The 17,019-nt window shown below is 33.1% G+C and overlaps 1 protein-coding gene across 1 annotated transcript; it reads right to left on the reverse strand.

Moving 5' to 3' along the window:
- Positions 1 to 317: 317 nt before the first annotated feature.
- LOC110935576 (NADP-dependent malic enzyme, chloroplastic) lies at positions 318 to 16,749 on the reverse strand. The gene is made up of 20 exons (XM_022177946.2): positions 16,534 to 16,749; positions 15,113 to 15,402; positions 14,050 to 14,170; positions 13,864 to 13,938; positions 13,134 to 13,285; positions 12,941 to 13,046; positions 11,447 to 11,512; positions 10,186 to 10,281; positions 9,391 to 9,462; positions 9,217 to 9,300; positions 7,648 to 7,746; positions 7,494 to 7,541; positions 6,650 to 6,703; positions 6,458 to 6,556; positions 5,705 to 5,794; positions 5,532 to 5,609; positions 2,624 to 2,698; positions 2,439 to 2,529; positions 1,515 to 1,643; positions 318 to 684 (listed from the first exon to the last, which is right to left on the reverse strand). Exons 1-20 carry the CDS (start codon positions 16,561 to 16,563, stop codon positions 596 to 598), a joined length of 1,944 nt encoding a protein of 647 aa, XP_022033638.1. The 5' UTR covers positions 16,564 to 16,749; the 3' UTR covers positions 318 to 595.
- Positions 16,750 to 17,019: the final 270 nt, after the last annotated feature.

A 17,019-nucleotide genomic window follows, 5' to 3' on the forward strand; every position in this document is an offset into this window, starting at 1 on the left:
ATAATCAGGAGGGAGGGGGGTGTGTTTAGAATCAGCCGTTAAGATATTATGTAACATTAAAAGAGGAATAATAAATAACATTTAAAATTTGTTAAAGATACTAAAAACTTCAAATTTTTACAAAATCTAGAAGAGTGGGAAATGTACATTTGTACTTGCTTGTTTGTCAATTCAAATCAGTTGTCTTGAAACTTAAAAGTTTAAGATCGGCTTTCATGTGGTGATGGGAATCACAAAATGGTAATTTTGTAACCACATAAGATTATACCATTAGGAAAATCGTAAACCCGACAAGTAATAAGTAATCAGATATCGAGTACCTCACAAGTATGTGACATAATATAGAATTTGTTTTTACAATCCGGATTCGAGCCATTACCACACATTACCATACCTATACAATTTACACATTTTTTTTTCTTGATTGGTGATTATAAGTCTGCAAAGAATTGCAATTTCACTTATAACTTGTGTTAACGAACAAACACACACACATTGTGCCTATTATTACAACACACACCTAACAAAGTACCAAAATAACCTCGAAAATAGCTGTGCTAACAGTACCAGATTCAGTGCTATATTATCACAAAACTTAACGATAGTTGCGGTATTTGGGGCTGTACATGCAGCTCTCCGCATATGCTACAAGGTCTTCGGGTTGGGGAAGACGAGTCGCCAAACCTACAACCCCCAAAAATGAAAATGAAAACAAACAGTTTAGACCAAGAGTTTTGTAATACAGGTTTTGTACAGTTCAGAACCGGTCCGGTCAAGAACTGGACCATGAACCAGGCTTTAAAATTTTGAGCTCGTAAGTCAAGTCTAGTTCCTTGCCTAATTTACACCGTTTCATTAAATAGAGTAAAATGCCATTTTCATCCCCGAGGTTTGGGCAGTTTTGCGACTTTCATCCAAAAGTTTGTTTTTCCGCATCTGGATCCAAAAGGTTTAAAATCTTGCCATTTTCACCGGGCTCGCTTCCGTTACGGCAGGGGTATTTTCGTCTTTTTTGTTAACTTAAAGGGCAATTGGGTCTTTTTTACTTTATGTACAACCTTTTAGCATAACATACAAGTATTCCAAAAAGACAAAAATACACTTGAGTTAACAAAAAAAGACAAAAATACCCTTGAGTTAACAAAAAAAGACAAAAATACCCATGATTTAACGGAGAAAAAGTTATGGAGTTAAAGGGCGGGATGAAAATGGCAAGATTTCAAACCTTTTGGATCCAGATGTGAAACAACAAACCTTTGGACGAAAGCCACAAACTGGCCAAACCTCAGGGACGAAAATGGCATTTTGCTCTTAAATAAGCGAAAAATATGGTTTTGACCAGACAGTATTTAATCGGGGCCCGGTCCGGTTTCAATTCGGTTTGGACGGATTTTTGCACACCAGGATTTAAGAAACTGTGAGAAACTCTAAAACCGAGACCCCAACAGAATATAGCTGCACTGGCCCGGTTTTTTTGTTTTGTTGGTCCGGACCAATATGGAGAGAGGTCTCACCGAGTTCATATGCTTTGGCTGCCACCCTGGCCGCAATGTGAGCGGAAATCTTGCGGATGTTGGTGAATGGTGGGTATATTAACCCGTTGGCGAAATGTTCCGGTGTAACTTGTTCAGCTAGAGCCTCAGCTGTTCCATTTGTTTAACAAACGAAATTAAATTACATAATAAAAATGTTCAAAATAACAATAAATTACATCTTGTGGATCGTTCAGTGCCACTTTTTAGTGTGCGTCAAATGGTCAGGTCCTGTTGATTCAGGTTGATTTACAAAACCCTTGTCCACTTTTTTTCATATTAAATAGATGTAGTATTGTTACAAAAACTATATTGTTAAGATAATAATACAATTATTTAGAAACTAGAATAAAATGATGTAGGACGTTGCAACATTCTGAATGCGCTTTGGGAGGCTTTTACTCATTGGATATGTTCTCTTTGGGGAATACTGTAAAACCCTTATGATTTTTTAAAATCCATACATTAAGTCCCTATACTTCATTTTTGGTTGAATACATCCCTGGACTTCACTTTTGCATCATTACACCCCTGAACTTTTCAAACTAAACGATAAAGTCCCAGAATTTTATATTTAACAAATAGTCCTTTTTTACATGATAAAATCCTTCAACATTTTTAAAATAATGAAAAGGTCCATTTTTGCATGATTTACGTCTCAACTCTCAATTCTCTAAATTCAATTTAAAAAAAAAAAAAAAAAAAAAAACACTTTATCTTAGTTTTACAAGTCATACAAATTATAATGTCCAAGGGCTTATTTTTTAAGTTTAAAAATGTCCATATTCCATAAGGTTTTCTTACTCAAGAATTGCCGGTTTTCGTATTATATAGCAATTTTCCCATCTTACCAAACTAACCTGTTACTAATAAAACACAATCCAAATTTATGTAAATTAAACTTACAGGCTGCTAAAAGCATGTCATCATGAACACGGATTGCACCAGAAATTATCAGGCCCAGACCAAATCCGGGGAAGATATATGCATTGTTGGACTGACACAATAAAGAAAAAAAAAATCAATCATTCGTAATGCTTTATCAAAACATTATAGACCGATTTTAATATTAAAGTTTAAGAAGTTGTGACCTGGCCAGATACATAGTTCTTTCCATTATAGTCAACAGGAGCAAAGGGACTACCACTCGCAAAGATTGCACGACCCTGTCATCAACAAAGTATAAATATATTCATTTTATTACATAACAAGCAAAAATACCCGCGCTACACAGCGGGTTTTGATCGGTATCGGTGTAGTTTGATTGGAAATATCACATGCACACGTTAGATATCGAGTCTCTAACATGGCATTAATGCTAAGAAAATTCAGGAGTTCATAGCATTTTATATGTACACACCTAAAATATATTAATCTACTAATCATTAATTCGATCAATAATCTGAATATATAAATTTACAGAATTAAACTATATATCTAGTAAATAGTTTAGAAAACTATATTAAGAGATGTTAATATACCACATATCATTAATCTTATATATCTAGTAAGTGGGTAAGGATAGTGTAAAAAGGGCCTAAAGTGTGAGAAGTGTATTATAACACTATATATAATACTATATAACACCATATAAACACCGTATAACAATATGTAACACCATATAATACCATATAACACTATGTAACATTATATAACAAATATAACACTATACATCTATCATAGACATGCTATCAGACAAACTATAGTGTTATATTTGTTATATAATGATATATAGTGTTACATAGTGTTATATGGTATTATATGGTGTTACATATTGTTATACGGTGTTTATATGGTGTTATATAGTATTATATATAGTGTTATAATACACTTCTCACACTTTGAGCACTTTTTACAGGATCCTCTACCTCTAGTAATATTAATATTATAAATATACTATATTAATGAAATAGTAACGTAAATATTTAAGAGATGTTATAAAAATAATAGAAGGGAAAGAAATAGGATCAAGTTATGTATCTATCAAACAGTTTACAAAAATTAATATGATAAATATACTCTATTAATGTAATAATAACCTAAACAAAAATTAATATGATAAATATAATATAAAAACTAATAATATGGAAAGAAATAAAAAGAAGACCCAAAAAATGAATAAGGAAAAACAAAAAGGAAAAGGTATCAAGGAAAACAAATGGACCAAACTTGCAAATGTTATATTATTAATTAATATTAACTAGAATTACGACCCGCCGCAATGCGGCGGGGATTCTTTAGTTATAACTAAGTCGATTTAGGACGCACACGTTATGTTGAACCTGTCAAACAGGAAAAAATAGACGATGTAAAAACGTTCACCCACACACGTACGTTGCTTCGTGTTAACTCGCAAAATTTAGACCGAAACGTGAAAACGCTAAACCAAAGACGCACGTTGTGATGTTTTAAGTCACAAAATTTAGAACGAAGCATAAAGCGAAAAATTTGCGGAAAATGAAAACTATAAAGGACCAAAGTTGAAAGTACAAAAAGTTGTGAGTATAGATTGCAAAAGATAAAAGGTTTAATGTTAAAACTAAAAAACAAATAGTTTTGGGTTAAAAGTAATTTATGAAATATTTTTGGATGAAAAGAAAAAAAATCATTTTTTTTGAAAAACCTCCAATGCCAAAGTTACAACAACCATATGCATAACTATTTTTTCTTTGAAAAACCACCAAAGTGAAGATTACAACACATAAGTAAAAAAGAATCAAAGTGATTAAATCGCAAAAGATGAAAACTTTTGAATTAGAAGTAAAAGAATCAAATTAATCAAAGGGGTTAAATTACCAAAGATTAAAACTTTAAACTTAAATTGTCAAAGATTAAAACTTTAGGGTTAAAAAGGAAAGAAATATTAAAATTTTTTAACTTAAATTGTCAAAGATTAAAATTGTAGGGTAAATTGTCAAAGATTAAAACTTTAAGGTTAAAAAGGAAACAAAGATTAGAAGTTTAAACTTAAATTGTCAAACTTTAAAACTTTAAGGTTAAAAAGGAAAATTTCTATTTTTTTTTTGAAAGAATCCCAAAGCCAATTGTACAACTATCATATGCACAAATAGGTTGCTTATTAATAAGGTTATAATATAATAACTAGTTTGAAAACACATATCCACTAAAAAATTGCAAATCAACTTGATTCCAGTAAAGCAAGCTTGTGTATTAGAATACTCGACCCGTAAGCTAGCACCTTATCGAGCTTGTGTTATTTTATGGTTTTAGCCTTTTCATGCATTGACATACTCAATACAATCAAGATTAGTAGAGCACTAGAGCCAAGCTCAAAAGTATTGAATTGATTAATAATGTCCTTGAATAACACTACCACCAAAAAGTTTTTATACAAATTAATCGAGCTATTTCACACACATTCAATATATACTTAAAATGCTATTTTGTCAATATCAACTAACTTTGGTCCCTCAACTTTGGCATCAACCAATTTTGGCCCCTCAACTTTGATAATAACATATTTAGCCTCTCAACTTATGTAATGACATATTTAACCCCTCAACTTTATTAATGATATGTTTAATCCCTCAAATTTTGTCAACATCAACCAACTTTGGTCCCTCAAGTTTTTGTAATGACATATTCAGCCCCTCAACTTTGATAAGGACATATTTAGCCCCTCAACTTTAATAATGACATGTTTAGCCCCACAACTTTTGTCAACATCAACCAACTTTGGAACCTCAACTTTGGTAATGACATACTTAGCCCCTCAACTTTAATAATTACATTTTTAGCCCCTCAACTTTAATAAGGTTTCCTTTTTAAATTTTCATTATTTACCCTTACACTTTATTATACTTACTATTTAGACCTTTGCTTATTTTTATCTACGTTTCGAACCCGCTGCAAAGCGCGGGCGGTAACCCACTAGTAACTAACAAAAAAAATCAAATAGCACGATTTACTTTTCCTATAACAATTGCATTATTGTGTACAATTCGATGGGAAATGCAGGTAGAAGAATAGTGGTTATACCTCACTCCACGTGTAAGCTTGCTCAGCAGTGCATTCGGATTGTGAAGTCGGGTTGGAAAGAGCAAGAATAATGGGTTTCTACAAAAAAAAAAATGAAACTTGTTTATGGACGTTTACTTTCTAATATATTTTCATCAAGGTAGTCAAATAAACCCTTGGGTACAAATCATTACCTCATTAAAAGACGACATAGCTTCAACAACTTCTTTAGTAAAAGTCTGTCCTGCCCCTGATGATCCAATCAACACCGTTGGCTTGATTGACTGGTAACACAAGAACGTGAGGTGAATACAGAGTTTTATGTGATAATGGGTCAATTTGGATTCTGAAAGCAGGTTAAGGGTTGACCAGCAAACACTTTGTGTCCATTTTTGTGGATATTTAATGTATTAATAGTGATTAGAAAGACAACATTGTAACTATTACATGATGATCTAGATATTTGAATAAAAAGAATTCGGGTGGTTATATTCATTAAAAATATACTTTCGGCGACTTCAACCTGATCAGTCAATTTTTGAATCATCGCCTTTCAGTTGGTTTTTTTTTTGCTTTGACCCGTCCAAGAACCCATTCATGAGCAAACGGGTCAAATTACCACCTCCCGTTAAAACCAAAACTTAAGCTAATAAAAACATTAAATATACTCACATGTTAAACTGTTTTAAAATTTCATCCAATGAAATTATAACTTACAAAACCTTTTTTGATGATCAATCCAATGAATTACAACTTATAAGACTATTTTTATGATCAAGAATGTAACTGTATTTGATATATTAGTTATTTACCAAAAAAAAAAAAAAAAAAAAAAAACAAAGTTTGACAAACATAAGTGATGGTGGGTCAACCTGAGGCGACCAGTCTGACTAACAAGTTACCCAACTGCCCATTCTGCTACCCACACAAGAGAGTGAGATTCAAACCTTGACGGAATCCAAGAATTCATGAACAGGTTCATGATCATGGGCCCAAGGCTTCTTAAAATGCTGAAGTGAATCTACGCGTGAACTAACAATCAAACCCTACAAAATAATGTAACCAAATAACAAAAGATTATAGCTACAATAAGAAAAGAATGAGAGAAAAGAAGGATGTATTTTGTCCATATTCATTACCTTCGAGTCCACAAGCCAAATCTTCTTCCGGGTCTCTTCTAATGGAGCGTTTGTCTGCATGATTGTATAAAAATCCATCATATAACCTCCCTATTAATCCCTATTTTTGTGTGTGTTAGAAAGAGAGGGGGGGGGGGGGGGGGGGGGTAATCAAGGGTTAGATTAGAGGTTTCAACTTCAACTGATTTTCTTGTAAATAGCCCATTTTGTGGGTGTGCTTTATCTCATAAAGATCAAATTAATCAAATCAAAACAACCTTCTAAATTGCTTTATTCAAATATTATAATTATTGTTGTAATAATATTCCCTCCGTACCGAAATAACTGTCCCGAAAAAAAAATACAATTTAAGATATGTACATTTAATGTAGTTTTTTTTATTAGAATGTCATATTTACCTTCAATGCATTTAAGATATCAATTGACTTGGAAATACTGCAAAGCTTAGTGATAAGAACTACTAAGAGTAAAATGGGAAATATAGTAAATTATAACTATCATTTTAGAAATAAAGTTACTTTAAGACAAAAAGGGGTAGCGGCGCAGCTTGTTGCTCGCTTACCTGCGATATTGATGTAACTCGGCCAGTATTTTATATATAAATAAAAACGAATTTATGGGTTAAAAACCTAGATAAAAAAAAATTAAGACAAACTAAAAGTAGAAATGTGGACGATAATTTTATGACAGAGAGAGTAGTTTTTTTAATCATATTTCACTACTAATTAATAGTAATAGTAATCAAAACTTTTGGTTCTGGGTCAATCCAATCTGACCCATTTCGACTCCTAAATATTCTTTCCGTTTCGACTTGTTAGACAGCACATCCTAGACATTTCCTAACCTGCTTTGATATTTCGAGAGCTATGAGTTCAGCAATGCCTGTGCCAGCCTGGAAAAACAAGAGCTAAAAGTGAGACAAAAGAAAAAAATAAAAATAAAGCCATTTAAGAAGTACAAAGAAGATGAACTATTAAATATAAATAGAACTGCACAACCTCTCCAGCTCCAAGGAATAGAAATTTATGATCTGCCAAGGATCCACCAACTAATTTTAGTGCAGAAATAAGCCCTGCAAGCACCACTGATGCTGTCCCCTAAAACAAAATAAGACCTTTATCTAAGCGTGTAATTTTAGATACATATATACTTATAAAAGGGTGGTTCTGCGTTTCTATTTCATATAGATATCAATATCAACGGGTCGAACCAAATAAAGATTAGCTAAAAGGGGGAACGGATTGCAAGTCCCCCAAAATCTATTTTTAATTCAAAGAAACTCATAAACTGCTTTATTCAAATAGAGTAAAGTACACGGATGGTCCCTTTGGTTAACAAAAATTTAGGATTTAGTTCATAGCTTTCCAAAAGTACACGAATGGTTCTTGTGGACCTATGGTTTGCACTTGGTAACGCATTTAGTCCCCAACTTTTGCCAAAAGTACATGGATAGCCCCTGTGGTTTGCACTTTGTAACACATTTAATCACTAAAGTTGGGGACTAAATGTGTTACAAAGTGCAAACCACAAGGAACATCCGTGTACTTTTGGCAAAAGTTGAGGACTAAATGCGTTATAAAGTGCAAACCATGGGGACCATCCGTGTGCTTTTGGAAAGCTGGGGACTAAATCCAAAATTTTGGTTAACCAATTACCAAAACAATCCGTGCACTTTTGGCAAAAGTTGAGAACTAAATGCGTTATAAACTGCAAACCATGGGGACCATGCGTTTACTTTTGGAAAGCTAGGGACTGTATCCAAAATTTTGGTTAACCACAAGGACCATCCGTGTACTTTACTCATTCAAATACATAGGTATAAAGATGTAATAATACTGCTTTTGTAACCATAATTAACAAATTACTTGTTAACTAAAAATGTAAAAACCATGAAAAAAGGGTGTTTTGTGGGTTAATCAGTCCCATTTTTACCCTTGCTAAAAAATGACCATATTCTACCTAACCCGTTTGGACACATTATCCGACCCATCTGGCCCACGACCCACCCATCTAGCCCACCCATCTTGCAAGGTAATGGAATGATCCATTGCATTCATTATCATGTTTGGTGTTTTGTGATGTATATTTTTGTATTACTTATTGTCGATTTCCCATTTGAATTATCATTTGCTATGACATGCTCAGACAGGCTAATTTCATTTATTTTTATACTTCAAATAAAATCACTTCTTCATATTTTCATACTTATTGTCACTCACTTCTCTTTAGTACATAATACAATAAAAAAGACAAATTATTTATATTTGCCAAAACAAAAAAGATGAGAAAATTACAATTAGAAAATAGATACTTATTTTTATAAAACTAAAACGTATTTTAACTAGAGTTTAAAAAGCTTTTGATGAACTAATGATATTGTATATTTATAATTCATTCCCTCCTAAAGAACGGAAATATTTAAAATGGAAGGAGCCACATTCCTTATGAAACGACCCCTTTTCATTCCTACAAATTATAGAGAAATGTTTTTCTATACGGTCAGAATGGCCCACTCCATTCCGCCTTCATTCCTGCATACCAAATACTACCTTAGCACTCTAGTGTACCTGTATATCGTCGTTAAAAACAAGATGGGTGGTTCTATATTTTTCAAGAAGATCAAAGGCGTTGTGGTTTGCAAAATCTTCAAACTGAAAAGAGAAGATCAACAGAGGTGATGAGTACCATCTCTATGAAAAAGAAAGAAACAAGAAAAACGAGAAAAGATAAAAGTTGCTAACCTGAATGAGGACCTTTTCACCATAATTCTGCTTGACAGCGGACATGAATTCGTTCATAAGTTCAGCATACTCCTAGCAAATACAGAAAAAAGATAACCGATAATCATTGAATTCAAAAGGATATACGTTAGATGTTGCCATTTTGACCCCTTTACTAATTGGGTTGATTCAGGTTGTCTTTATTCTCTAGCTGGTCAATAAAATAAGTGCTAAAATAGCAAGTTTGAATGGGTCAAAAGTCGCCAATGGTGTATTTTATTGCATAAAACCTTCTAAACCATTTAAAATTGTTACAGCATTACTGACATAATGGCTTGTATAATTTTATTTGACACGCTAATTGCTTATACAAAATATGAAGTCTTCGCTGGATATGCACTTTGTGCCAACCCGATTTGCCATCTCTAACTACAAGGGGGGTGGCTGTTGCAGAGCACATATCATCTTTATTTAAAATGGGACAATGCGGATTATATTTATTCTCTAACGGAATAAATTATAAAAAAAAGCCGAAAACAGAACAGGTCGAACGAGTCGAAAGTCGCTAAAGGTGTGTTCTTCTTTAGGGCATAATACCTCCAATCATTTTATTAAAAAATTAGAGCATTATTGAAATTATCTTTGGTAATCTGTAGTCGTATTTGACACTAATTGTTTTTTGAAATATGATAAGGTTTTTGGACAAAAAATTGTTTTGGGCCAACTCAACTAGAACAAAAAAGTACCCATTTTGGCCCGCTACTTAACCCGGCCAACCTGCCCATTTCACAGTTAAGGCTTGAGAAAATAGCTAACCTTCCCACTCGCCCTCCTTTGCCTTAGACCAATGTAGAATTCATCGTTCAACATCTTCTCGTTATTGGTCCCGACATCAATGGTTATTGGCAAGCACTGCAAATATTTTACAATATGATATTAATGTAGATATTTTATTATGCTTTAGCAAAAAAATGAAGAAGAAAAAAGCATACAAATGAAAACACAATGGCAGGAAATTACAAACATTTGATGTTATACTTCTGACCAATTTACTTATATATGTGTAGATTTTGGTTGAGTTTAATCTCTAACGAGTCAAAAGAGTAAAATGAGAATAAAATAGAAGCTTATAAGAAAACATGTAAATGGGTCAAATGGTCAAAAGTCACCCAAAGTGTCTTTTTAATGCATACACCATCCTAAGTAATTTATTTAAAGTTTTTAATATTAGGCAAATTGGAAAATAATAATCCCAGCATTTTGAAATTGGCCAATAATAATCCCAAGTCAGGAAATAGCCAATAATAATCCCACCTCGTCAATTTTTGGAAAATAATACTCCACAGTCACTAAACGACAAAAGTGCCACGTCAGCATTTGGAGTATTATTTTCCAAAAATTGACGAGGTGGGATTATTATTGGCTATTTCCTGACTTGGGATTATTATTGGCCAATTTCAAAATGCTGGGATTATTATTTTCCAATTTGCCTTAATATTATTATTGAGCTCAACAGATCATGTCATTATTGCAATCCTATATGACATACAAACTATTAAGGCAAATTGGAAAATAATAATCCCAGCATTTTGAAATTGGCCAATAATAATCCCAAGTCAGGAAATAGCCAATAATAATCCCACCTCGTCCATTTTTGGAAAATAATACTCCACAGTCACTAAACGACAAAAGTGCCACGTCAGCATTTGGAGTATTATTTTCCAAAAATGGACGAGGTGGGATTATTATTGGCTATTTCCTGACTTGGGATTATTATTGGCCAATTTCAAAATGCTGGGATTATTATTTTCCAATTTGCCAACTATTAATAAAAAAACCTAACAGTTTTGTACATAACGTGTTCGGGTCAACCCAACCTGGCTTGACCCGTTTTCACACATACCAAAAATTACCCTTTTTAATCGCTACCCAAGCTACCACTTTGCCTCCTCTAATTCATTCTCGCAAAATGGTTTGGCATAAGTAAAAAAAGATCTACAGAAACTAATTTTTGCATATATCAAAGTCATATTCACAAGAAAGCTAATAATAGAGCTGTTTTTACGTAAATACTTACGGCTGAAGGACGAATTCCTCCAAGAGCTGTATAGAGAGAGAGCTTTCCCACAGGTATGCCCATTCCCTGTTTAAGTATTTGCACAAAAGAAAATTAATAATCATAATCATAATCAGATAATAATCTGTAACAAATCAGGTTGTAGACATAACGTCTAGATGTGCTTTTTGGCTTAAAGTTGTGATAATTTGATAATCACATGTTGAAGTGTTTGACAAATTCTGATTGTTCAAGAACAAATATAAAAGGACCAAAATGAACGCTTTTATAGTAAAGAGAAGTTTAAATGAACTTGAGTGGGGTTAAATGGTTAATAGATGGTTTTATTTTACCTTAAAAGATCAACTGCAATATCAAAAACTAACTAATTGACTCCCAAATGATAATAAAATCACAAGTTGTATGAAATCAGTATATACAAAACACAAAAACTTAATTTTGAGACTTCAGGTCGCAAGAATCAGACAGTCAGTTTCACAACCCGAGTTCAGTCACCCAGTGGCGAAGCTTGAGATTTCCGACCAGGGGGTCGAAAACGTATATACCCAAAAATTTCTATAAAACGGGGGGTCGAAAACGTATATACCCAAAAATTTCTATACAAAAACTACATACTCTGCACTACTGAGCGAAAAGTCCGGGGGGCAACGTTAAAACTTTAAACCAGTCCATCTTTAATAACTGATGTATCATTACATAAATGAACAATGATAAAGAGTAACACATTTGTTATTGCAAAAAGGCAAGGTTAGTTATCCAACCATGCCACTTGGTTTTAGTTCTTGTTTCAAAAAATTATATAATCTTAAATTGGAAGGTCGGTGCCAACCACCTTTCTGATTTGACAAAAATCAACCCAACTTTTCTAAATGGACAAAATTCACCCCTTAAATTTCTAACTTGACAAAAACCAACTTTCTAACTTGACAAAAATGACCCTCCTACTTTCTAACTTGACAAAAAAGGCCCCCATACTTTCTAGCTTCTCTTTAACCCTCAAACTTTTGACATCTAACCCATTATACCCCCCCAAACTCTGCTATAATGTCAAAGGTAACCCTCTAACTTTGTAAATGTCACTTTCACCCCCTCAAGTTTCTAAGGTTCCAAGCTTACCCTAAAACTAATTTCTTACGTTTTTATTTTTATGGACGTGTCTGTATAAATTCGAGGTCATCTACCTTTAACGTAATTTTCGTTTGAAAACGAGTCGGGTCAATTATAAAATGCTTTTTATGTACGTTTTGAGTTGGACTACATTTTGACGTAAATTTTGTTTGAAAACAAATCGGGTCGAATGTAATACGTTTTGATTCGACGTTATAAATTTGAGTTATCATACGTTTTGATGTAAATTTAGTTCAAAAACAAGTCTGATCGATTGTAGTCTATACGTTACCATTTCGCGTATGGCGCCGCCACAACGTGCGGCGGGTAAAAAAACTAGTAAGCCATAAAAAACAAAAAATACAAGTAGATAAATAGAACATTTACCTGGCAACCAAGGTCTCCTAAGCCTAAGATTCGCTCACCATCGGTAACAACTATAACTTGGATTTTTTTCTGAGGCCAATTCTTCAATATCTCAAGGACTTTTCCCCTGTGGAAATAATTAATAGCTAATTATATTAGAAAAATAACGAAAAACCTCTCATGTACATGAGGAACAATTGTGGTGGGAACTTGCTTGTCTTTCAAACTAATATATAGACCCTGCGGGTTCTTGAAGATGGTCCCGTATTTTTGGCATGCTTCACCAACGGTTGGTGTGTATACAATTGGGAGAAGCTCCTCAACATTTTCAATTAATAGCTTGTAGAACAGTCTCTCATTTTTCTCCTGCCAAAGAGGATGCATGCACAGTTAATAATATAATTACAACAAAAAAAAGAGAGTAAAATGCCATTTTCATCCCTGAGGTTTGGCCAGTTTCGCGACTTTCGTCCAAAGGTTTGTTTTTCTGCATCTGGATCCAAAAGGTTTGAATCTTGCCATTTTCATCCGGCTAGTTAAATCCATCCATTCTTCTCTGTTAGGTCAGGGGTATTTTCGTCTTTTTTGTTAACTTAAAGGGCAATTCGCTCTTTTGAATACTTGTACATTGTGCTAAATGCTTGTACATAACGTGAAAAAGACCAAATTTCCCTTTAAGTTAACAAAAAGGACGGAAATACCCCTGACTTAACGGAGAAAGATGGATGGAGTTAACAAGCCGGATGAACATGGCAAGATTTCAAACCTTTTGGATCCAGATGCGGAAAAACAAACCTTTGGACGAAAGTCGCAAAACTGGCCAAAAGATGTGAAAAACAGTCTCATTTTATTATTGACCCGTTTGAGATAAACATAGCCCAAATTGGCCTATTCATAAGTATATAGTTTAGAAATGCCACTTCTACGTAAGTTGCAAGGTTTACCTGAAGATCCATCATGGCTTGGTACCTTTGTAGTGGTATTTCATATTGACGGATATTATGCATCATCTTTTTTACCTGGTTATCGACAGCATTACAAATATAAAAAAAAAATCTCCATTTGTCCACATATTAACATTTGAAAAGTACGAAAACAGAAGCTCAGATGTGTACAAAAAATATAAATACCTGAAGATCGTGATTGACAACAACTGGAGGAAGAAGACCACGTAAATAATGAGCATCTCTCTCTTTCTCAGTGAAGGCAAGACCTTTGTTGTGATGTGGGTCCCGCAACAATGAATATCCACTGCATAAAATACAGAATTATTCATAAGTTTTAAGTTAAATATAAGACTGATATCATGTTATATTAAAATTTAAAAAAAAAAATAAGCGATATATTGAAGTCTTCGGAATGGTGAACAAAGCAATATTCTTAAATTATGAATAATAACAAATTGACTACATGAAATACTCACAAAATGTCAAAAACTATAAATTCAGAAACTGGTCATTGCATAGAGCCAACAAACAACCTGGACAGTTGAAACCTATAGTTTGTTTTATTCAAACAAATGGTCCTCCTTTTCATTTCCAAATTCCCACACATAACCTTAATCATTTTGAACTATTATTTTAAGGTTGTTGTAGGGCGGTGATGGGTCTACATGGCACTAACCTCCTTTTTCTGTTAATACACGTGTTTAGAAATTTTACTATTTTAGTAAAAAAAAAAACACATAAAGCGTATTTGCAAACATACACAACCTTATACTTGGATTTTAACTTTTAACCAAATTTTTGAGTAAAAAATGAAGACGACCCGTTCATCGTCATTATGTCATAAAAATTAAATATATTTATTAGTTTTTCTCCCAAGGATGAAAGGATGTAGAACCCATATCAAAATGAAATATTGAAACCATAATCTGCTTTTGCGTTTGTATTTTAGTGCACCACACCTTTACATACAATAATATATACAAATAGAGTTTTGGTAAGGGTTAAGTTTAAGAGAGAAAAGAAATGCATACATTATTGTACTTAGCCACTTATCATCAACCACCTCTAGGTTGTTATATTAAAAGGACAATAAGCCATGTCATCAGCACTTAAACTCAGCCTTAAAACTCATATATATAGAAATAAAATACAAAACATTATTTAAAGTGCATGAAATTGATGAGTAAAAACTGAAAGGAACATTGGAATCATCGACATCAGAATCAGGACAGGAATCAGTTGTTACCTAGCAACAGAAACAGACCAAGGAGTGATGAAATGGTCCTCAGTGGCGGTATCCTCTCCATAGACGTCTTCAACACCACCACCAACAGCCGCAGTCGGCTTCGCACTATCAGAATCGGCGACTTCAACAGCCACCGGAGCATTCACATCCTTAACAGCGCTATCCACCGACACACCAACGTTCCTCTCCGGTCGACCATTAGAATGCACCATAGCTACCACCATAGGACGCCTCACCGACAGCCTCAACGACTGCCCTTGCGTCCTTGAAACTCCAGAAATGGAGTTCTTCTACAAAAAAAAACAAATCAAAACCAGATTACAAGTTGATCCGTACCAAATGCTGATCTTACTTCCAAACTTAGTATAATTAACCTAATTTCATTCAGAAATTTGCATTTATGTAAGTAAAATAGTAAAATCGAAGAAACTGCATGTGCCTAAGTAAAACCGTAGAAATCAAAAAACTATTGAAATCGAAATGAAATTACAAACAATAGGTTATAACTTATATCAAATGCTGATCTACGCTTCTAAACTTAATACGTTCAGATTAACCGAAAACCGTCCATAAATTTGCATGTGCATAAGTAAAATCGAAAAAAATTGAAAAAAGTCAAAAAACTACTGAAATCAAAAAAAAATGAAAAATAGTCAAAAAACTACTGGAATCGAAAAAAAAAATTGAAAAAAGTAAAAAAAAAATACTGAAATCGAAATTAAATTTACAAACAATATGCTGATCTAACCTTCTAAACTTAATATGCTCAAATTAACCGATTATAATCCATATATTTGCATGTACGTAGGTAAAATCGATGAAACTGAAAACGACTGAAATCAAAATCAAATTACAAACAATCGATCCACAACTAATGCTGATCTAAGCTTCTAAACTTATAACACTCAAATTAACCTAAAAGTATCCACAAATTTGCATGTAAGTAAATCAAAACCGTAACAAAAATCGTAGAAACTGAAAACGACTGAAATCAAAATCAGTTTACAAACAATCGATCCACAACTAATGCTGATCTAAGCTTCTAAACTTAATACGCTCATATTAACCTAAAAGTATCCACAAATTTGCATGTAAGTAAATCAAAACCGTAACAAAAATCGAAGAAACTGAAAACGACTGAAATCAAAATCAATTTACACACAATCGATCCACAACTAATGCTGATCTAAGCTTCTAAACTTAATATGCTCAAATTAACCTAAAATTATCCACAAATTAGCATATAAGCAAATCAAAACTGAAACAGAAATCGAAGAAATTAAAAACTACTGAAATTAAAACCAATTAACACACGATCTAAGCCTCTAAACTAAAAACACTTAAATTAACCTAAAATCATCCATAAATTTGCATGTAATAAACCAAAACTGAAACAGAAATCGAAGAAATTAAGAAATTACCACGAAGGATGAACTGTTTAAGGACGTCATGACGAGAGAGACGAGTGTGTGTTAGGGCAAAATCTGTATCTATTTCACACACACACACACACACACTCAGTGTGTTGGTAACTGTAATTTGTATCGGCGATATGTATGAGGGTTTTTGTGTGTGAAATGTGCGAAGCAAAAAGTTTGTCAATATTGTGACTGCAACTTATAATTCTCCGCTGGTTCCCCCACACAAGTGACCAGCACGACACCTCACTCTCGCGTGATTTTTTTTTTTTCTTATTTTTTATTTTTTACTTTTTAAAATTTTAAAATATTTTTGTATTAAATTTCTTTTTCTCTCGCGTGATTATTTTTTTTATTTTTTTTACTTTTTAAAATTTAAAAATATTTTTGTATTAAATTTCTTTTTCTCTCGCGTGATTATTATACACTATATAAATTATCAACTTTTGTGTGCATTAGGAATTGTAAACTATGTTTGGGGAGTTTTTC

This window comes from Helianthus annuus, chromosome 4 (assembly GCF_002127325.2).
Source record: "Helianthus annuus cultivar XRQ/B chromosome 4, HanXRQr2.0-SUNRISE, whole genome shotgun sequence".
Taxonomy (NCBI): Eukaryota; Viridiplantae; Streptophyta; class Magnoliopsida; order Asterales; family Asteraceae; genus Helianthus; species Helianthus annuus.